Source organism: Ranitomeya imitator, chromosome 1, assembly GCF_032444005.1.
Source record: "Ranitomeya imitator isolate aRanImi1 chromosome 1, aRanImi1.pri, whole genome shotgun sequence".
Lineage (NCBI taxonomy): Eukaryota > Metazoa > Chordata > Amphibia > Anura > Dendrobatidae > Ranitomeya > Ranitomeya imitator.
The window spans coordinates 31,835,178-31,859,563 of record NC_091282.1 but is presented as its reverse complement, the minus strand read 5'-3'; the positions used below and the strand labels follow the sequence as shown (position 1 = coordinate 31,859,563).

The 24,386-nt window shown below is 47.2% G+C and overlaps 1 protein-coding gene across 2 annotated transcripts in view; it reads left to right on the top strand.

The window, feature by feature from the left end:
- Positions 1-24,386, top strand: part of WDR70 (WD repeat domain 70) — a 344,582-nt gene that overhangs the window by 164,249 nt on the left and 155,947 nt on the right. For both annotated transcript variants that reach the window (XM_069745936.1, XM_069745937.1), the window contains 2 exons: positions 6,238-6,391; positions 18,571-18,647. In XM_069745936.1, the coding sequence (XP_069602037.1) occupies positions 6,238-6,391; positions 18,571-18,647 (231 nt within the window). The remainder of the gene's footprint in view (positions 1-6,237; positions 6,392-18,570; positions 18,648-24,386) is intronic.

Here is a 24,386-nt window from a genome sequence, read left to right as displayed (position 1 = left end):
TCCTGTCCTGTATATATACACTGCACAGTACCACTCCTCCTGTCCTGTATATATACACTGCACAGTACCGCTCCTCCTGTCCTGTATATATACACTGCACAGTACCGCTCCTCCTGTCCTGTATATATACACTGCACAGTACCACTCCTCCTGTATATATACATTGCACAGTACCACTCCTCCTGTCCTGTATATATACACTGCACAGTACCACTCCTCCTGTCCTGTATATATATATACATTGCACAGTACCACTCCTCCTGTCCTGTATATATATACACTGCACAGTACCGCTCCTCCTGTCCGGTATATATACACTGCACAGCACCACTCCTCCTGTCCTGCATATATACACTGCACAGCACCATTCCTGTCCTGTATATATACACTGCACAGTACCACTCCTCCTGTCCTGTATATATACACTGCACAGTACCACTCCTCCTGTCCTGTATATATACACTGCACAGCACCACTCCTCCTGTCCTGCATATATACACTGCACAGCACCATTCCTGTCCTGTATATATACACTGCACAGTACCACTCCTCCTGTCCTGTATATATACACTGCACAGCACCACTCCTCCTGTCCTGTATATATACACTGCACAGTACCACTCCTCCTGTCCTGTATATATACACTGCACAGCACCACTCCTCCTGTCCTGTATATATACACTGCACAGTACCACTCCTCCTGTCCTGTATATATACACTGCATAGTACCACTCCTCCTGTCCTGTATATATACACTGCACAGTACCACTCCTCTTATCCTGTATATATACACTGCACAGTACCACTCCTCCTGTCCTATATATATACACTGCACAGTACCGCTCCTCCTGTCCTGTATATATACACTGCACAGTACCACTCCTCCTGTCCTGTATATATACACTGCACACTACCACTACTCCTGTCCTGTATATATACACTGCACAGTATCACTCCTCCTGTCCTGTATATATACACTGCACAGCACCGTTCCTCCTGTCCTGTATATATACACTGCACAGTACCACTCCTCCTGTCCTGTATATATACACTGCACAGTACCGCTCCTCCTGTCCTGTATATATACACTGCACAGTACCGCTCCTCCTGTCCTGTATATATACACCGCACAGTATCACTCCTCCTGTCCTGTATATATACACTGCACAGTACCACTCCTCCTGTCCTGTATATATACACCGCACAGTACCACTCCTCCTGTCCTGTATATATACACTGCACAGTACCGCTCCTCCTGTCCTGTATATATACACTGCACAGTACAACTCCTCCTGTCCTGTATATATACACTGCACAGTACCACTCCTCCTGTCCTGTATATATACACTGCACAGTATCACTCCTCCTGTCCTGTATATATACACTGCACAGTACCACTCCTCCTGTCCTGTATATATACACTGCACAGTACCACTCCTCCTGTATATATACACTGCACAGTACCACTCCTCCTGTCCTATATATATACACTGCACACTATCACTACTCCTGTCCTGTATATATACACTGCACAGTACCTCTCCTCCTGTCCTGTATATATACACTGCACAGTACCACTCCTCCTGTATATATACACTGCACAGTACCACTCCTCCTGTCCTGTATATATACACTGCACACTACCACTACTCCTGTCCTGTATATATACACTGCACAGTACCTCTCCTCCTGTCCTGTATATATACACTGCACACTACCACTCCTCCTGTATATATACACTGCACAGTACCACTCCTCCTGTCCTATATATATACACTGCACACTATCACTCCTCCTGTCCTGTATATATACACTGCACAGTACCACTCCTCCTGTCCTGTATATATACACTGCACACTACCACTCCTCCTGTATATATACACTGCACAGTACCACTCCTCCTGTCCTATATATATACACTGCACACTATCACTACTCCTGTCCTGTATATATACACTGCACAGTACCTCTCCTCCTGTCCTGTATATATACACTGCACAGTACCACTCCTCCTGTATATATACACTGCACAGTACCACTCCTCCTGTCCTGTATATATACACTGCACACTACCACTACTCCTGTCCTGTATATATACACTGCACAGTACCTCTCCTCCTGTCCTGTATATATACACTGCACATTACCACTCCTCCTGTCCTGTATATATACACTGCACAGTACCACTCCTCCTGTCCTGTATATACACTGCACAGCACCACTCCTCCTGTCCTGTATATATACACTGCACAGCACCACTCCTCCTGTCCTGTATATATACACTGCACAGTACCACTCCTCCTGTCCTGTATATATACACTGCATAGTACCACTCCTCCTGTCCTGTATATATACACTGCACAGTACCACTCCTCCTGTCCTGTATATATACACTGCACAGTACTACTCCTCCTGTCCTGTATATATACACTGCACAGTACCGCTCCTCCTGTCCTGTATGTATACACTGTACAGTACCGCTCCTCCTGTCCTGTATATATACACTGCACAGTACCACTCCTCCTGTCCTGTATATATACATTGCACAGTACCACTCCTCCTGTCCTGTATATATACACTGCACAGTACCACTCCTCCTGTCCTGTATATATACACTGCACAGTACCACTCCTCCTGTCCTGTATATATACATTGCACAGTACCACTCCTCCTGTCCTGTATATATACATTGCACAGTACCACTCCTCCTGTCCTGTATATATACACTTCACAGCACCACTCCTCCTGTCCTGTATATACACTGCACAGTACCTCTCCTCCTGTCCTGTATATATACACTGCACAGTACCACTCCTCCTGTGTATATATACACTGCACAGTACCACTCCTCCTGTCCTGTATATATACACTGCACACTACCACTCCTCCTGTCCTGTATATATACACTGCACAGTACCACTACTCCTGTCCTGTATATATACACTGCACAGCACCACTCCTCCTGTCCTGTATATACACTGCACAGTACCTCTCCTCCTGTCCTGTATATATACACTGCACATTACCACTCCTCCTGTATATATACACTGCACAGTACCACTCCTCCTGTCCTGTATATATACACTGCACACTACCACTACTCCTGTCCTGTATATATACACTGCACAGTATCACTCCTCCTGTCCTGTATATATACACTGCACAGCACCGTTCCTCCTGTCCTGTATATATACACTGCACAGTACCACTACTCCTGTCCTGTATATATACACTGCACAGTACCACTCCTCCTGTCCTGTATATATACACTGCACAGTACCGCTCCTCCTGTCCTGTATATACACTGCACAATACCACTCCTGTCCTGTATATATACACTGCACAGCACAACGCCTCCTGTCCTGTATATATACACTGCACAGTACCACTACTCCTGTCCTGTATATATACACTGCACAGTACCACTCCTCCTGTCCTGTATATATACACTGCACAGTACCGCTCCTCCTGTCCTGTATATATACACTGCACAGTACCGCTCCTCCTGTCCTGTATATATACACTGCACAGTACCACTACTCCTGTCCTGTATATATACACTGCACAGTACCGCTCCTCCTGTCCTGTATATATACACTGCACAGCACCACTCCTCCTGTATATATACACTGCACAGTACCACTCCTCCTGTCCTGTATATATACACTGCACAGTATCACTCCTCCTGTCCTGTATATATACACTGCACAGTACCACTACTCCTGTCCTGTATATATACACTGCACAGCACCACTCCTCCTGTCCTGTATATACACTGCACAGTACCTCTCCTCCTGTCCTGTATATATACACTGCACATTACCACTCCTCCTGTATATATACACTGCACAGTACCACTCCTCCTGTCCTGTATATATACACTGCACACTACCACTACTCCTGTCCTGTATATATACACTGCACAGTATCACTCCTCCTGTCCTGTATATATACACTGCACAGCACCGCTCCTCCTGTCCTGTATATATACACTGCACAGTACCACTCCTCCTGTCCTGTATATATACACTGCACAGTATCACTCCTCCTGTCCTGTATATATACACTGCACAGTACCGCTCCTCCTGTCCTGTACATATACACTGCACAGTACCGCTCCTCCTGTCCTGTATATACACTGCACAATACCACTCCTCCTGTATATATACACTGCACAGTACCTTTCCTCCTGTCCTGTATATATACACTGCACATTACCACTCCTCCTGTATATATACACTGCACAGTACCACTCCTCCTGTCCTGTATATATACACTGCACAGTACCGCTCCTCCTGTCCTGTATATATACACTGCACAGTACCGCTCCTCCTGTCCTGTATATACACTGCACAATACCACTCCTGTCCTGTATATATACACTGCACAGCACCACTCCTCCTGTCCTGTATATACACTGCACAGTACCACTCCTCCTGTCCTGTATATATACACTGCACACTACCACTCCTCCTGTCCTGTATATATACACTGCACAGTACCACTACTCCTGTCCTGTATATATACACTGCACAGTACCACTCCTCCTGTCCTGTATATATACACTGCACAGTACCGCTCCTCCTGTCCTGTACATATACACTGCACAGTACCGCTCCTCCTGTCCTGTATATACACTGCACAATACCACTCCTCCTGTATATATACACTGCACAGTACCTCTCCTCCTGTCCTGTATATATACACTGCACATTACCACTCCTCCTGTATATATACACTGCACAGTACCACTCCTCCTGTCCTGTATATATACACTGCACAGTACCACTCCTCCTGTCCTGTATATATACACTGCACAGTACCGCTCCTCCTGTCCTGTATATACACTGCACAATACCACTCCTGTCCTGTATATATACACTGCACAGCACCACTCCTCCTGTCCTGTATATACACTGCACAGTACCACTCCTCCTGTCCTGTATATATACACTGCACACTACCACTCCTCCTGTCCTGTATATATACACTGCACAGTACCACTACTCCTGTCCTGTATATATACACTGCACAGCACCACTCCTCCTGTCCTGTATATACACTGCACAGTACCTCTCCTCCTGTCCTGTATATATACACTGCACATTACCACTCCTCCTGTATATATACACTGCACAGTACCACTCCTCCTGTCCTGTATATATACACTGCACACTACCACTACTCCTGTCCTGTATATATACACTGCACAGTATCACTCCTCCTGTCCTGTATATATACACTGCACAGCACCGTTCCTCCTGTCCTGTATATATACACTGCACAGTACCACTCCTCCTGTCCTGTATATATACACTGCACAGTACCGCTCCTCCTGTCCTGTATATACACTGCACAATACCACTCCTGTCCTGTATATATACACTGCACAGCACCACTCCTCCTGTCCTGTATATACACTGCACAATACCACTCCTCCTGTCCTATATATATACACTGCACACTACCACTCCTCCTGTCCTGTATATATACACTGCACAGTTCCGCTCCTCCTGTTCTATTGTCAGAGAGGTGACTTTGGACTTTGGGAAGTTGGGAAGGTCATTACTGGTTTATTACTTTCAGGGTTTTTTTTAATGGGAAAGTAAAAAAAAAAATATTGGAAAACCCATTTAAATGGATATGGGTTTATGTGGCAGGCAGGGCTGCTTTTTTGTCCCAGTCCGGCCCTGTGTTTGTCTCATTATACAGTGGGACTGTGCGTGTGTGTGTCAAAATATATATATTATATATTCGCATGCTTGCAGTAACAAGACCACCTGTTCCCGGCGCTGGCACCAGAGAATCATCACAGTGCTCACGATATGAGGATTCACACATAGTGTCTGTAGACATGTAGCTTAAGATCCAAAAACCCCTTTAAGGATGGGTCGCTACTCATGGGCCACTGCTGTGCGCTTGCCCCCCAGGCTAAAATTTGCCAGCCAGCCCCTGCCCGCATGGTCGGGCTCGACAAAGGACTATGTAGGTCTGAAGCATGTTGAGCGCAGCAAATGTTTATTTTCTACTTTTTTTTATTTTTTGTGCTGTTGCGTTCAACCATTTTTTGTTTTCACAGTAATGAATGGGCACGCGGGAAGACGTGTGCTGCATAACGTCGGTGACCGGCCATCACTTACTGCCTCATTTTTGGTGGCTACGGTCAGGGATAACGTCTGCGCTGAGATGGATATGTTCGTGAAGAAGCTGATATCTGTCTGTTTTATATTCCCACAGTCATCAGATCAAGTCTCTTCAGTACAGCATCACCGGGGACGTCATCCTCGTCGTAGCCGGGAATTCGCAGGCCAAAGTACTCGACCGGGACGGCTTTCCCGTAATGGAGTGCGTGAAGGGCGACCAGTACATTGTGGATATGGCAAACACCAAGGTACTAGAGGATGACCTCCATCATTATCTGTCCTAAGTGGAATAATTAATTGATCTTGTATTGATAGCATCTGAAGCTTTGGTTTCCTGTTACAGAGCTCCATACCCCCCCCCCTTAATAGACGTGGATGGAAAAGCTTACATGTTGATTACCTGCTGCCACTACTGGGGGAAGCTCACCGCGTACTGTTTATACATACACTGCTCAAAAAAATAAAGGGAACACTAAGATTCCAAATCCTAGATATCACTGAATTAAATATTCCAGTTGTAAATCTTTCATTACATAGTGGAATGTGTTGGGAACAGTAAAACCTAAAAATGATCAATGTAAATCACAACTAATATCCCACTGAGGTCTGGAGTTGGAATGATGCTCAAAATCAAAGTGGAAAATCAAATTGCAGGCTGCTCCAACTTCAGTGGAAATGCCTCAAGACAAGGAACTAAGGGGCAACGTTTCTCCTTATGGAGAGTGACATATCAGCTGTGGCTTGTCAAGGTGAGGAGGCTTATTTACCATGCAATGCTCCTCTGGGAAATACAGTGTCTGCGATTTGAGATACTGATTTGGCTTTTATCCTAAGTCATATTGCACAACTCGTTAAAGGGTTGATTGTGACTTGTAGGATCGCTACTTCCAACAGGTGGCACTATAGAGTTTATGTCCTCTTTTTCTCAGAAGAGGCAATTTGCATATCAAGACAAGGAAATGATGCTCAGTATTGTGTGTGGCCTCCGCGTGCCTGTATGACGTCCCTACAATGCCTGGGCATGCTCCTGATGAGGTGGCGGATGGTCTCCTGAGGGATCTCCTCCCAGACCTGGAGTAAAGCATCCAGCCAACTCCTGGACAGTCTGTGGTGCAATGTGACGTTGGTGGATGGAGATGATGTCTCAGATGTGTCCAATCGGATTCAGGTCTGGGGAACAGGCGGGCCAGTCCATAGCTTCAATGCCTTCATCTTGCAGGAACTGCTGACACACTCCAGCCACATGAGGTCTGGCATTGTCCTGCATTAGGAGGAACCCAGGGCCAACCGCACCAGCATATAGTCTCACAAGGGGTCTGAGGATCTCATCTCGGTACCTCATGGCAGTCAGGCTACCTCTGGCAAGCACATGAAGGGCTGTGCGGCCCTCCAAAGAAATGCCACCCCACACCATTACTGACCCACTGCCAAACCGGTCATGCTGAAGGATGTTGTAGGCAGCAGATCGCTCTCCACGGTGTCTCCAGACTCTGTCACGTCTGTCACATGTGCTCAGTGTGAACCTGCTTTCATCTGTGAAGAGCACAAGGCGCCAGTGGCGAATTTGCCAATCCTGGTGTTCTGTGGCAAATGCCAAGCGTCCTGCACGGTGTGGGGCTGTGAGCACAACCCCCATCTGTGTATGTTGGGCACTCAGACCATCCTCATGGAGTCGGTTTCTAACCGTTTGTGCAGACACATGCACATTTGTGGCCTGCTGGAGGTCATTTTGCAGGGCTCTGGCAGTGCTCCTCCTTTTCCTCCTTGCACTAAGGCTGAGGTAGTGATTCTGCTGCTGGGTTGTTGCCCTCCGCATGCCCCCCTCCACGTCTCCTGGTGTACTGGCCTGTCTCCTGGTAGCGCCTCCAGCCTCTGGACACTACGCTGACAGACCCAGCAAACCTTCTTGCCACAGCTCGCATTGATGTGCCATCCTGGATGAGCTGCACTACCTGAGCCACTTGTGTGGGTTGTAGAGTTCGTCTCATGCTACCACGAGTGTGAAAGCACAACCAACATTCAAAAGTGACCAAAACATCAGCCAGAAAGCATTGGTACTGAGATGTGGTCTGTGGTTCCCACCTGCAGAACCACTCCTTTATTGAGGGTGTTTTGATAATTGCCAATAATTTCCATCTATTGTCTATTCCATTTGCACAACAGCATGTGAAATTAATTGTCAATCAGTGTTGCTTCCTAAGTGGACAGTTTATTTCACAGAAGTTTGATTTACTTGGACTTAGATTCTGTTGTTTAAGTGTTCCCTTTATTTTTGTGAGCAGTGAACAATACACTAATGACTCTGTATACAGTCATCTCCAAAGCTCCCTCTAGTGGTGGCTGCAGGTAACGAGCGTAGTGTGTTTTTAAAGGGGCATTCCAGTCTACTAAGGTGATGGAAAATGATCAGTATATGCCACAGTGTAATAATCTATGGGGATGGAAACAAATGGGTTGCAGCACTAATTTAGCATTGTCCCCTCCTCCTTTCCCTGCACAGCAGCATTGAAATACAGCATTCAAGAGTGAAAATTGACTTTAAAGGGGTTCTTCATTGCTGTAATCATAAGAACAAGGGACATCCAAAATCGGTAGCTTGCATGCATAACCACTGCTATAGACGTCGCCAATGCCCCACGTTTCTGCACCCATTAGTCCCCCTGGAACCTTTTTGTGCCTGTTGGATTGCCATTGCAGACTGCGGCCTACTGAAGAGTTATGGCTTTGGGAAGAAGGCGAGGAGGAACCCTTGCCTTCTTCCCAGAAAAATGGCCCGGACCTGAAGGGTTTAATGTATTAAGATAGTCAATTATTCAGTAAGGGAGCAAATCTAGCGACAGACTGGATGCTGGGCATTACTCCACCGTGCACAGCAGTCGCCCCCCCATCCATTGTTGCAGCATTACAACCCCCATCATCCCTTGACCACGTAGGTTGGAGACACTGATATTCAGGGGGCGATCAGCGGAAGGGACAGGCATAGACACATAACTGATCGCCGTCCTTTCTAATGGACCGTGCACCGCAGCCATCGTGACGAGCCTGCAATAAGGGCGCGCCGAGAGCTACCTGTGATCCCAGTCCGACGGTGAAGACGAGACCCCGTCACGGCCGCGGTCGGTTTAGCGAGAAGATGGAATCTTTGTTAGTGTTACGACAAGTTGAAGGATTTCGAGGCCAGTGGAAAAACATTCAGAAAAAAAAAAAAATGTTTTGTCTGCCGCAGCCGGAGAGCTTCTATCACCAAATCCTAGTGGGAAAAGGAGTCAGGAATGGAAATAATAAGTAAGGAAAGGGAAGATTGCCAGTGTGCATGCCGATCCGGGGGATGAATGCGGCCCCAAATCCATGTATGTCGTACACAGCGAGGGCATCTGTATGACCCTCCGTCCCATGGGCAGATTCCCTTTCTTTAAGGAGACGATTGGAAAGCTGTAGATATAAAAATCGCACCTTCTGTGAGCTATCCGCTGCCTATGTTTTGCAGGAAGTGAAGTTTTATCAAGTATACTAAGTAGGTGATCGGTGCACCCGGGGTGTGGCCAACAGGCTCAGTGCGCTGTTTTGCATGCCCCACCTCCCTCACTGCAGATTGACGGCACAGGCAGGTAAGGCAATGCTCTGCTGTCAATCCTCAAAGGTGGAGGTGGGCCAGGCAAAGTTTTTTTCCTATAGTTATTTTTTTTTTGAATCAGATATTTTTATTAAACCATCAAAATTGTGCATAGACAATAAAAGGAATAGTTTGTTTTCAGCAATATACAAATACACAATACTTTTTTTTTTGTTAGAAAACTTATTTAGTCCCAAACCAAACTCCCACCCCCCTTCCCCCCACCCACTAGAGACCTGTCAAGAGTCATCCCCCACTAAATTATCACATACAAAAGTACAAGAAGAGGAAGATGACTTGTCAAAAAATATTTCCATAGGGGCAAAAGGTCTTCAGGTCACATTGATTCAAGCCACGGGCTCCACAACCTGTCAAAGAGGTCCATCTTATTCCTCCTAACGTAGATACTCTTCTCCAAAGCAATGATATGGTCCACTTGCTTCATAAAGTCTCTCCTTGTTGGTGGCTCTTCCCTAATCCAGAATTTGGCGATCAACTTTCGCGCAATAAATAACAGTCTAGCTATAACCGTTTTATACAGCTTATCAGTTATTACCTCCTCCACATAGCCCAAAACACATACCAGAGGATCCCGAGGCACATTACAACTATATGCCAAACCCACTTTATTCAACACCACCACCCAAAAGGAGGACAGCCTGGGGCACTGCCACAACATATGAAGGATGCCTGCTTCGGACTGCGAGCATCTAGGGCATTCTGAATTAGGCCTTAATCCGGCTTTGAACAACATGTCTGGGGTTCTGTAAGCCCTATGAATGACAAATAATTGTGACAGCCTACCAGGCTCACTCATTGATATCTTGGGCACATAATCCAATACTGATTCCCATCGGTCATCATCAATCGCCCCCAGGTCAGCCTCCCATTTCGCCCTTGCTCTAATAGGGTGCTCCGCCAGAAAAGAAAATAGAAGGAATTCATATATACCCGAAATCACCCCCTTCGTGCCTCCCCCTTCAAGGATAAAATCCAGCATAAGATCCACCTGGATTTCAACAGGCCCTCTCTTACACTGTGCCCGGTACGCATGAGAAAGACGACGGTATTGGTACATCTCAGACTCCGGGAGTAAAAATTCTTCCTGCAATATCTCAAAGTCTCTAATTCTACCCTGATGTAAAATCTGGCCCATCCGAGAGATGCCTGCCTCCCTCCAAATATGAAATCCCTCCATCTGTCTAAACTCCTGTAGGACACAGTTGTTCCAAATGGGTGAGAATCTAGTGAGTGCCCGTACACCCCTAATTCCTTTAACTTTATCCCACACCTTGTGAATGAGCCTTACAGTGCAAAATTTAGAACCTTTCTCACGGAAATGTCCCCCCTCTAGGCCCTCACTCAACACCTTTGTCCCAATCAATGATCTCAGGCTGCAAGGTGCCCGCATCCCACCTGACCCATCTCCCCATCCCTTGAAATGCTGACACTGTGAGGCCAAAAAATACAACCACGGATTGGGCAATGCCACCCCTCCCTCCGTCTTTAGTCTCTGTAGGGTTTCCTGTTTAAATCTGGGGCTCTTCCCACCCCAGATCAGCTCACCAAACAAAGATCTAATCCTCCGAAACCTATTCTGCGATATCCATATAGGGGAATTGTGCAACACATAGAGTAACTGCGGCATCACAATCATCTTTATCAGGTTAATCCTACCAATTACCGATAAGTGTAGCTTTTTCCACGCCTGGACCTTGGTACGTATCTTACGCAGAAGAGGTGCCAAATTCAGTTCCTCAAAGCTAGTCAGAGGGAGTGCGATCTGAATCCCCAAGTACTTAAATTTCTCAACTAGCCTCAACCTTGTGACAGAGTCCCCCCCATCACCGTCCCCACTATCCCCATCTATCAACATCATATTCGATTTGTCCCAATTGATCCTTAAGCCCGAATAACTCCCGAATTCCTCAATAATGGCCTCCGTCTTTACCAAGGTCCCCTCGGAATCCTCCAAGAAGAGCAGGATATCATCAGCGTATAACGCTACTTTTTCTTCCGCCTCCCCGTACATAAAACCCTTCACCTCCCGGGACCCTCTGATCTTTGCGGCAAGGGGTTCCACCGCCAAGGCGAAGAGCAGCGGGGACAGAGGGCAGCCCTGTCTAGTACCTCTAGATAAAGAGAAAGTCTCAGAGAGAGCGTCATTCACTCTAATTTTGGCCACCGGAGAAGAGTACAACAGCCGCACCCATGAGATAAATTTAGGTCCAAACCCCATTCGTTCCAGTACTGACCACAAACAACTCCACTCCACGCAATCAAAAGCCTTATGAGCGTCCAAGGATACCACAACCCGTTTGCCAACATTGTCAGAAGGGATTTGCAAATTTAAAAATAACCTTCTCAGATTAAGTGCCGTTGATTTATTGGGCATAAAGCCTGACTGATCCGGGTGAACCAGTCTGTCAATCACCCTAGATAACCTGTTTGCCAGAGCTTTTGCCAGTATCTTAATGTCAGCCGTCAAAAGTGAGATTGGTCTATAGGATTCTGGTAATTGTGGGTCCTTGTCGGACTTAGGGATAACGACCACGATAGCCTCTCTCATTGAAACAGGTAACTCCCCTCTTTCCAATGACCTATTATACACCTCCGACAGTTTGGCCAACAAAGTTTCTTTCAATACCTTGTACATCTCAGCTGGAATACCATCCGCCCCCGGAGCCCTACCCCCAGCAACCCCCGCCAAAGCGGCCCCCAATTCTTCCTCCCCAATCGGCTCCTCCAACAACTCACAGTCTTCTTTACTCAACCTAGGCAGGTCAATCCCCTCCAAGTAGTCCGTCATGTCCTCAGCCCCCCTGTCCACACTTGAAGTATATAGCTTATTGTAGAATTTCCTAAACACTTCCAAAATCTGCTCCCCCTGAGTAACCAATATTCCATCTTCCCTCCTAATGGAGTAGACATGAGAGGAGTCCCTCTGTGCAGACGCCACTACCGAAAGTAAATGCCCCACCTTTTCCCCCTCTGAATAAAAAGACGCTTTTTGAAAGGCCCGCAATCTCTCCGCCCTTCTCAAATATAATTGATTGACCTCCTCTTGGGCCTTCCTCATCCGACTCTGAGACTCCTTAGTACAATGGGCCCCCAATGCTGCCTCAGCTGCCTTCAGTTCTTCCAGAATAGCTTGATCCTGTACTCTAGTCCTAGTCTTATGTCGTGAAATGTCATGAAACAGAATCCCCCTTAAATACGCCTTCATGGTGTCCCATACTACGTGGCATTCCGCACTCCCATCATTAATCCTAAAAAACTCCTCTATTTCAGCCCCCACCCTTTCCATGTCCAAGAGTTGTAACCAGGAGGGGTGGACCTTCCGTCCCATCTTCCGTGAACTAACCTGTTCAGATAATTTTAATGATACCCGAACTGGACTATGATCTGATAGAATCCTGGGATTATATTCCACCTCACTTAACAATTCGTTCATCCCATCATTGCCCATGGCGACATCGATACGAGACATAGAACCATACGTGGTCGAGTAACAGGAATAAGAATAAGTATTAGCGTTTCGAACCCGCCATAAGTCAATCCAGCCTATTTCTCTAAGGTAATTCCCAAAAGGAGTGCCATTACCGTCCCTACGTAGCGGAGCGTGATTACTCTTATCCCAATGGTCGTCGGCAATATTGTTCACATCTCCAACCACCAGAAGAGGAACCCCGACCCACCCTCTCATATGCCCCAAAATCTCTTGAATTTTCTTACCAGAATACGGCGGGGGTATATATATTGAAACAATGCAAATCAGACGGTTAAGAATTTTACACACCAAAAGGACATACTGACCATCTTTATCAATTTTAACCTCAACTTCCTCAAATGGAGTACTAGTATGGATCAAAACAGACACCCCCCTTGCATAATTAGAGAAAGTCGAGTGATATGCCCTGCGCACCCATTTTTTCTGTAACATATCTACTTTTTCCTCCACTAAGTGAGTTTCTTGCAGGCATATCACCGAGGGCCTCTGTTTCACTAAGTACTGAAATATTGCCGCACGTTTAGTAGCGTCCGCTAGCCCCCTAACATTCCAACTTATAATATTAACCTTCCCTCCCATTTCCTTAGAAAAAGGTATAAAATAAGAATCGTCTCTCCCAGGTCTCCCCCAATGCCCTCCTCCCCCCCCTTCCCACCCCCCATCCCACCAACTAACCCAACCTTCCCCATCTAAAACTCAAGATAACTCAGATACTCCGAACTTTCTTTCTCTATATGAGAACCGAGGGCACTTAGTATACCCTAGAACTAAGTCTTTTGCCGTCCATCTCTTCCCCCCACACCGCGACCAATATGAAATATTCATTACGCCGCCGAACATAATACTGTAAACGTTAGGTGCAGTTGAACCATCTACAACAGTAACATTCAGAAAGGACCCCTCCAACGAAGAGAGGCAGAACCAGCAGAGTCACAATCCTTCCGAAACATTCTTAACGGTTTCGCTCAGTGCCAATCTTCTTGGCGTTGGTGTCCAGCCATTGCATCGCCTCCTCCGGATTTTGAAAAAATTGAACACGGTCCAGCGCCACGACCCTAAGCTTAGCTGGGTAGAGCATTGAGTATTTTAGGTCCAGTTCACGGAGCCGTCGCTTGACCTCCCCAAACTTCATTCTAAGTTTCTGCACCGATGCCGAGTAGTCCGGATAAATGGAGATCCGATTCCCATTTATACTCAGGCCATCACTCAGCCTGGCCTTTCTCAGTAAAGTCTCCCGATCCCGGTAGTCCAGAATTTTTGCCAATATGGCACGAGGGGCCGAGCCGGGCGGCAGAGGGCGAGTGGGGACCCGATGAGCCCTTTCCACCGAGAAATGTTTGGTAAGGTCTGCTCCTCCCACCGAGTTCTTGAGCCATGCCTCAATATATTCAGTGGAATTATTTCCCTCCACCTTCTCCGGCACCCCAATTATTCTTAAATTGTTTCTCCGAGATCGGTTTTCCAAATCATCTGTCTTAAATTCCAGCTCTGCAATTCGTTGAATATATTTCTTTTCTCTTTTTAACAGTTCGTTTGTCTGATCCTCCACACTGCCCACACGCTCCTCCACCACCTCCACTCTTTTCTCCACTTTGCGCATAGCAGAGTTAAGGGACTTTATTTCAACTGTCAGATCATCCACCCTCAGATTCAGCGCGGCCAGGGCAGATTTGCAGTGAATAACGACAGAGAAAATGTCCTGCAGTGTTGGTTCCCCCATCCTTGGCTGCAGTACCACATCAGAGTCATTGGTCTGCACAGGGCTAGCAGCAGGTGTCACACTTTCTGCACTGTGCGCTCCCTGCGCCCTCCCTGGGGAACATTGCACCTCCACTTCACCGGTCCCAGCGTCCCCTCCACTTTCTTGCCTCATCAGGGCTTCCTCCACCTCAAGTCCCTCTGGACCCAGCAGCAGGGCTCCCCCCTCCTCCGTGCGGGCAAATCGCTCCAGCCGGGCTATTACCTCCAGCCTCCGGCGGTATGTAGCGCTGGCCCTGGCCGCCTCCTCCTCGGCCACGGCGCCATCTTGAATTTTCGCGCCGGCTGCAGGCGCCGACTGTTTGCGGCGCGGCATCTCCGCTCCTCACCGCTTATCAACTCCGGAGCCTTCTTCCCCTCGCCGGGGACTTGCGGGGTCCCTCTGCCCGGTTTTCGGCGTTCGGCGGCGCCTGAAATGGTAAGTTTAAGGAGCGGTGCAGGGAGAGAGACCCTTCGCACGTCCGCTCACATTCGTCGCTAGGCCACGCCCATGGGCCAGGCAAAGTTAATGGGCGGAACAGTGCCCTTCATCGCCACACCCAGGTTGCACCATGCTCCCTTATTGGATTTTTTAAAAATTAACCTTAAGCTTCTGCAGAGCAGAGGCAGCGATGAGATCACTGAAGATGGAGCTAGACCTGGCTCACAGGTCACTGTTACTAGAAGGGAGTCCTGGGATCACGTTAGGGGGTAAGTACTGAGGACAGGTGCCCCTATATATAGAGATGATATATAGAAAGATATGGCATGTATAGCATCATCTATTGGACTGATATTAAGTTAGAGGGGTTAGTATGTCCCTACGGTGATGCAAGTGAATGCATTATGTTCGTCCCATCGCTACAATTCCAAAAATATATCTCACATACAGTACAGATCAAAAGTTTGGACACACATTCTATTTTAAAGATTTTTCTGTATTTTCATGACTCTGAAATTTGTACATTCACACTGAAGGCATCAAAACTATAAATTAACACATGTGGAATTATATACTTAACAAAAAAGTGTGAAAAAACTGAAATTATGTCTTATATTCTAGGTTCTTCAAAGTAGCCACCTTTTGCGTTGATGACTGCTTTGCACACTCTTGGCCAGGGTTCCCCAACTCCAGGCCTCGAGGGCCGCCAACAGTGCAGGTTTTCAGGATTTCTTTAGTATTGCATCGGTGGTAATGTGATCATCTGCACAGGTGATGATTCCAACCCCTGTGCAATACTAAGGAAATCCTGAAAACCTGCACTGTTGGCGGCCCTCGAGGCCTGGAGTTGGGGACCACTGCTCTTGGTATTCTTTTGATGAGCTTCAAGAGGTAGTCACCGGGAATGGTTTTCACTTCACAGGTGTGCCCTGTCAGGTTTAATAAGTGGGATTTCTTGCCTTATAAATGGGGTTAGGACCATCAGTTGTGTTGAGCAGAAGTCTGGTGGATACACAGCTGATAGTCCTACTGAATAGACTGTTAGAATTTGTATTATGGCAAGAAAAAAGCAGCTAAGTAAAGAAAAACGAGCGGCCATCATTACTTTAAGAAATGAAGGTCAATCAGTCCAAAAAATTAGGCAAACTTTGAAAGTGTCACCAAGTGCAGTGGCAAAACCATCAAGCGCTACAAAGAAACTGGCTCACATGAGAACCGCCCCAGGAAAGGAAGACCAAGAGTCACCTCTGCTTCTGAGGATAAGTTTATCCGAGTCACCAGCCTGAGAAATCGCAGGTTAACAGCAGCTCAGATTAGAGACCAGGTCAATGCCACACAGAGTTCTAGCAGCAGACACATCTCTACAACAACTGTTAAGAGGAGACTTTGTGCAGCAGGCCTTCATGGTAATATAGCTGCTCGGAAACCACTGCTAAGGACAGGCAACAAGCAGAAGAGACTTGTTTGGGCTAAAGAACACAAGGAGTGGACATTAGACCAGTGGAAATCTGTGCTTTGGTCTGATGAGTCCAAATTTGAGATCTTTGGTTCCAACCACCGTGTCTTTGTGCGACGCAGAAAAGGTGAACGGATGGACTCTACATGCCTGGTTCCCACCGTGAAGCATGGAGGAGGAGGTGTGATGGTGTGGGGGGGGCTTTGCTGGTGACACTGTTGGGGATTTATTCAAAATTGAAGGCATACTGAACCAGCATGGCTACCACAGCATCTTGCAGCGGCATGCTATTCCATCCGGTTTGCGTTTAGTTGGACCATCATTTATTTTTCAACAGGACAATGACCCCAAACACACCTCGAGGCTGTGTAAGGGCTGTTTGACCAAGAAGGAGACTGATGGGGTGCTACGCCAGATGACCTGGCCTCCAGTCACCAGACCTGAACCCAATCGAGATGGTTTGGGGTGAGCTGGACCGCAGAGTGAAGGCAAAAGGGACAACAAGTGCTAAGCATCTCTGGGAACTCCTTCAAGATTGTTGGAAGACCATTCCTGGTGACAACCTCTTGAAGCTCATCAAGAGAATGCCAAGAGTGCGCAAAGCAGTCATCAAAGCAAAAGGTGGCTACTTTGAAGAACCTAGAATATGAGACACTTCAGTTGTTTCACACTTTTTTGTTAAGTATATAATTCCACATGTGTTAATTCATAATTTTGATGCCTTCAGTGTAAATGTACAATTTTCATAGTCATGAAAATACAGAAAAATCTTTAAATGAGAAGGTGTGTCCAAACTTTTGGTCTGTACTGTATATATCGGATTCATGCAATCCCCAATATCCGTATCTGGACAACAGAAACATAGTGTTTAACTGCAATTGTCTCGGTTTTCTTTGAGGAGAACAAGAGTTACCTCTGAAGGTGTTAGATTTTTCACTTCTCTGCCTATTGAATATTCAGATGATAGTCTGGGTGTCTTCTTCCTAGCAAATCTCCGTGTTGTAATCACCTGGTCACTGTAGAAGGCCCCTACTTCAAAGGGGATGGAAGTGTCATCCCTTTCTCTTAATTTAATTAGTTTCCCTGTTGCCCAGCTAATTAATCTCATATGTTCAATGAGAGTTGAAGGGTCAGCTCTTCTCCTTTCTCTGTATTTTAGTTTTCATCTGACACTTCTGCTATGTGCCGCTCCTCTGTTATTCCTCCTGGACATTCATGAATGATTTTCTCACTGCAGTGTGTAGGTAACTGCTATCATAAAATTCTGTTCATCTCCATCCACCACTAGGGGGAGCTCCGGGGCGAGCTGTATACTGTGTTATCATTGAGCTCTATGTATTATCAGTATGCAGTGACGAATGTTGTAATTTCTTACCTACGCAGGGATTTTGGCGCTCTGTATCAGAAGTGTGAGGTTAATGATTTATTGTGAAATCCATCATATTTCAGAGGTGGAAATTCGTTCTGAGCACACGAGGTTTTCTCCCCGTACATAAGCTTTGGCTCATGTGGAACTTTTACATTTGTAGGATTTTCCAGGCAGTTTTCATTGAACTGATAGTAGAAAATGGCTAGAGACACAGATGTTTAAGAAAAATAATAATTTTTTGTAGGAAATATATTCAGATTTTTTTTTTTATTTATATATTTTTTATTTTTGCCTTTCAGGGCCATACGGCTATGCTGAACGGGGGATGCTGGCACCCAAAGATTAAGGATGAGTTTCTGACGTGCTCCAATGATGGGTAGGTGGACGAGTGTTCTCTCTCGTGGTCGCTCGGTGAGGGCAACATGGACTCCGGGCTCCAGTGCTGCTCTGCATTAATGAGCTGTAGAGGTTTCCTGCTCTGCCAGCAGAGCCTCAGGCTCTGTCACATAGGCTCTACACACGGCAATGTGTTCTATGCAGTGTCATGAGGTTTCTGTGCAGAGATCCTTTCGCTGCCACTGAGAATCCGTGCGCTGCAGTATGAGCGTGCGCTGAAACATGAGCTAAGTGCACTGCCACTCGGTCTCTGCGCTCTGCAATATGAGCTCTGTACTCGGCAATATGAGCTCTGTTCCCTGCCACTCAGGCTCCGTACACTGCAGTATCAGCTCCATGCACCGCAATATGAGCTCCGTGCACTGCCTCTCAGGCTTTGCGCACTGCAGTATGAGTTCTGTGCACTGTTATTCAGGCTCTCTGCACCGCTGTACGTGCACTGTTATTCAGGCTCTGCGCACCGCTGTACGTGCACTGTTATTCAGGCTCTGCACACCGCTGTACGTGCACTGTTATTCAGGCTCTGCACACCGTTGTACGTGCACTGTTATTCAGGCTCTGCACATCGCTGTACATGCACTGTTATTCAGGCTCTGCGCACCGCTGTACGTGCACTGTTATTCAGGCTCTGCACATCGCTGTACGTGCACTGTTATTCAGGCTCTGCGCACCGCTGTACGTGCACTGTTATTCAGGCTCTGCACATCGCTGTACATGCACTGTTATTCAGGCTCTGCGCACCGCTGTACATGCACTGTTATTCAGTCTCTCCATACCGCTGTACGTGCACTGTTATTCAGGCTCTGCACATCGCTGTACGTGCACTGTTATTCAGGCTCTGCGCACCGCTGTACGTGCACTGTTATTCAGGCTCTGCACATCGCTGTACATGCACTGTTATTCAGGCTCTGCGCACCGCTGTACATGCACTGTTATTCAGTCTCTCCATACCGCTGTACGTGCACTGTTATTCAGGCTCTGCGCACCGCTGTACGTGCACTGTTATTCAGGCTCTGCGCACCGCTGTACATGCACTGTTATTCAGGCTCTGCACATCGCTGTACGTGCACTGTTATTCAGGCTCTCTGCACCGCTGTACGTGCACTGTTATTCAGGCTCTGCGCACCGCTGTACATGCACTGTTATTCAGGCTCTGCACGCCGCTGTACGTGCACTGTTATTCAGGCTCTGCGCACCGCTGTATGTGCACTGTTATTCAGGCTCTGCGCACCGCTGTACGTGCACTGTTATTCAGGCTCTGCGCACCGCTGTATGTGCACTGTTATTCAGGCTCTCTGCACCGCTGTACGTGCACTGTTATTCAGGCTCTCTGCACCGCTGTACGTGCACTGTTATTCAGGCTCTGCACACCGCTGTACGTGCACTGTTATTCAGGCTCTGCACATCGCTGTACATGCACTGTTATTCAGGCTCTGCGCACCGCTGTACATGCACTGTTATTCAGTCTCTCCATACCGCTGTACGTGCACTGTTATTCAGGCTCTGCACATCGCTGTACGTGCACTGTTATTCAGGCTCTGCGCACCGCTGTACGTGCACTGTTATTCAGGCTCTGCACGCCGCTGTACAGCAGCGGTGCCACAATCCTTTACCTAGAATCTGATTGGTTACTGAGAACAACTACTCCAATTTTCCATTGTGTAGTGTGATGATCGCCGCCCTTATTGGTACCTGTAAGGTCATTTATTTGTCTTTCATACCTTATTATTGTTCTTTCTTGGTGCTTTCTGCCTCCCTTTTATCTATGTTTTCCCCATCTCCGTCTACTACTCTCGTCCTCCCCAATCCTCCATATCGGGACCCTCGGCTCCTTCATCACCACTTTATTGACCTCCTTACAAGTTCCCCTCTTCGGTCTAATTCTTTCCTAAATGGTTTTCATGCTGGTAATCATCGGGTCATTACCGGGGAGATGCAGCAGGTTTTTACACCCTGACTGACTGGTCTGTGTAGGGTTCCGGAATCCTCAGAAGTGTCCTACATGGGGTCATGACACCGGCTCACTCAAGTCCCGTCTCTAGTCATTTAGCCCTTTCATTAAGGTCGCTAACCTGCCCGCCTGCCATAACTTATCCTGGCGTTTCCTCTTCTCCGCTCACTTGTCAGGAGATTTCTGCTTTCAAAGGGTCTGTAATTGTTTTCCATTGCTGGGATTTAATTCTTTTCTTATAAGACTTTACTGACAGGTTCCAGCATGTTCATCCATCCATCTACAATGATAGAGGAATCTAAGTGAATAGGATTTGTGTAATACAACAGTATCTGTCCACCTTCATCATAAAATACAATGCTGTTTATCCTTTTAGGCCATTCTAATACTTAAAGGGGTTCTCCATTTCGGATAGTCCCAGATAATGTGTCTTGCACACTTGCCTAGCTCGAGTTTCGCCTGTTCGGCTTCATCTGTGCGGACTATGTGTAATGCTTCATTTTCCCTGTGGTGGAGCTCTTAGGACTTAACATCATCCCAATGATTACAAATGATCGCTCCTGGTCCCAACATCCGGACACCTTCGGATCAGCTGAGATACAATTTATCAAATCACCAATCATTTTTTGATTAAGAGCCCCTGAAGACACCTCCTATGCATAGTTATTCCAATAATTGATTTAGATATTTTTCTTAAAGGGAACCTGTCACCCCGTTTTTTCAGTAGGAGATAAAAATACCGTTAAATAGGGCCTGAACTGTGCTTTACAATAGGGTATTTTTTGTCCCGATTCCCTACCTATGCTGCCGAAATACCTTACAAAAGTGTCCTTTTTCGCCTGTCAATCAGGCTGGTCAGGTCAGATGGGCGTGGTCACAGCGCTGTTTCTCCCCCACATATTGCTTATGTTCCCGTTGGTGGCGTAGTGCTTCTCGCATGCGCAAGTGCATGGCGGCCATTTTCATGAAGCCCCGGGAAGCAAGAGACTCCATCTGCGCACGCGCGGCCTCAGGAAGATGGCCGCGCCCACCGAGAAACCGCTGAATAGCGGCGAGCGCGCTCTTTTTCTACAGCTGCGCAGTGCATTCGGCACTTGCGCATGCGAGAAGCACTACGTCACCAACGGGAACATAAGCAAGATGTGGGGGAGAAACAGCGCTGTGACCACGCCCATCTGACCTGACCAGCCTGATTGACAGGCGAAAAAGGACACTTTTGTAAGGTATTTCGGCAGCATAGGTAGGGAATCAGGGGACAAAAAATACCCTATTGTAAAGCACAGCTCAGGCCCTATTTAACGGTATTTTTATCTCTTACTGAAAAAACGGGGTGACAGGTTCCCTTTAAGACTGTGATCTGTCTCTTTGAGTGGTTCCTGGACTGTCCGACAACTTGATCTCGTTTGATAGAAAATGTGAAAATTAGATTAATTTATTAATGTCGAAAAATCTTCTGACGTACCAACCACTAAGTATCAGCTGTGAAATTTACCATCCACTGCCTGTTGTCAGGTATAATCTCTCCATCAGCAGAGACATCGGCACAGATTACTGGGTCTTTGCTTTTCTACAGGAAGTGGGAGCGAGTCTTTGTCTGTTTATAGGAAATGGGTGGCGTGTCCTAATCTGTGTACAGTAAGTGGGTTGTGTCTATATCACTGTACAGGAAGTGTGGATGTGTCTGTCTTTATATGAAGTGAGGGTGGAGCTTTAGCTCTCAACAGGAAGTGGGGCAGGTCTTTATCCACAGGAAATGAGTGGGTCATTGTTTCTTTCTGCAGGGAGTGGGGCAGGTCTTTTTCTCTGCAGGGAGTGGGGCGGGTCTTTTTCTCTGCAGGGAGTGGGGTGGGTCTTTTTCTCTGCAGGGAGTGGGGCGGGTCTTTTTCTCTGCAGGGAGTGGGGCGAGTCTTTTTCTCTGCAAGGAGTGGGGCGAGTCCTTTTCTCTGCAGGGAGTGGGGCGGGTCCTTTTCCTCTGCAGGGAGTGGGGCGGGTCCTTTTCCTCTGCAGGGAGTGGGGCGGGTCCTTTTCCTCTGCAGGGAGTGGGGCGGGTCCTTTTCCTCTGCAGGGAGTGGGGCGGGTCTTTTTCTCTGCAGGGAGCGGGGCGGGTCTTTTTCTCTGCAGGGAACGGGGCGGGTCTTTTTCTCTGCAGGGGGCGGGTCTTTTTCTCTGCAGGGGGCGGGTCTTTTTCTCTGCAGGGGGCGGGTCTTTTTCTCTGCAGGGAGCGGGGCGGGTCTTTTTCTCTGCAGGGAGCGGGGCGGGTCTTTTTCTCTGCAGGGAGCGGGGCGGGTCTTTTTCTCTCTGCAGGGAGCGGGGCGGGTCTTTTTCTCTCTGCAGGGAGCGGGGCGGGTCTTTTTCTCTCTGCAGGGAGCGGGGCGGGTCTTTTTCTCTCTGCAGGGAGCGGGGCGGGTCTTTTTCTCTCTGCAGGGAGCGGGGCGGGTCTTTTTCTCTCTGCAGGGAGCGGGGCGGGTCTTTTTCTCTGTAGGGAGCGGGGCGGGTCTTTTTCTCTGCGGGGAGCGGGGCGGGTCTTTCTTTAACCCTGCTGTTCTGTTGGTCAAAAATGACCGACTTTGAACTTCAATATTCTTTAAAATATTCAAGATGCGGCTCTGAAACCCGTGGCCCACCGACCCATCCTCATTTAAGTCAATCAACCACAAGTTTCAGAACCGCATCTTGAACACCCCCAAAAATACCAAAGTTCAAAATAGGTCTCCCCAGACCGAACAGAACAGCAGGGTTAAAAGGTCAAAGTGAGGGCAGTTTCAACACTTATAATGCTGGCAGAACGCTGTTGAAAAGGAACTGCAACGATTAACAATTCTATAAACAAACAAATTAGGGAATCGCAGAAGTATAGCAAGCCCTAAAATTCAAAATGTAGTCACTCATGAAAAGCAGGACATATATCAACCCAAGTGAAAATAACTGAGTCACACACAACACTTTATGCACTTTGTCATTTGAGTCGCTTAGTTCGCTCCGTAGGTTCTTGCTTTGAGGTGATATACCGTATGTACCAGGTTTTTGGTAGTCTGCTTGATTTTTGATCCATCTAATTGCTAAGAAGGGTCTTGTAGAGTCGGCCGCTAAGGAGCAGGGGGGCCACTGTCATTTATGTATAGGGTGACAACCTCCACAAATTCGGGCTGGGCACTTATAGGGTGTGTTGCAATGGAGAAAATAATACTCAACTGGTCTGTCCTGCCTTTGATTTCGAGTGATGTGACCCGGCAGTCTGAACACGTCGCTGTCATCAGGGGTGTGACTAATTTGTTTTCCCTTGGGTTGATATATGTCCTGCACTCTATAAAAGAAAAGATGGCAAGTTATAATACATGAAAATCAGGAGAGTTCCCAGACATGTTATCCTGGAGTGCGCACCAAATGCAGTGTGCGATGCGGGCAGCAAGGCCAGGCTTTTCTCCAGGTTCCTGGGATTATGTAATATTAGATTTCCTGCTTCTCGGTGCTTTACAGCAGATATTCAGTGCTTTCTGAGTTGTGATCAAACTTTATATTAGATTTTTATTTTGCAAAATGACAAATTTGCAGCCTTTAAGTGCGGCCTGGAGATCTGCCAGGAGACAGGACAGGATGGACATCAACTCTCCTGCCTGCTGATGGGGCGAGGGACCTGGGGTTATCACAGATCTATAAATTTAGATGGGTCTCTTTATGGACAGGGCTCCAAGCAGGGGGTCGCCTCCTTTGTTTTGGGGTCATTGGCTTTATAAGGTTTGGTAAGGGTCTGTTTGTTTTAAACCACTC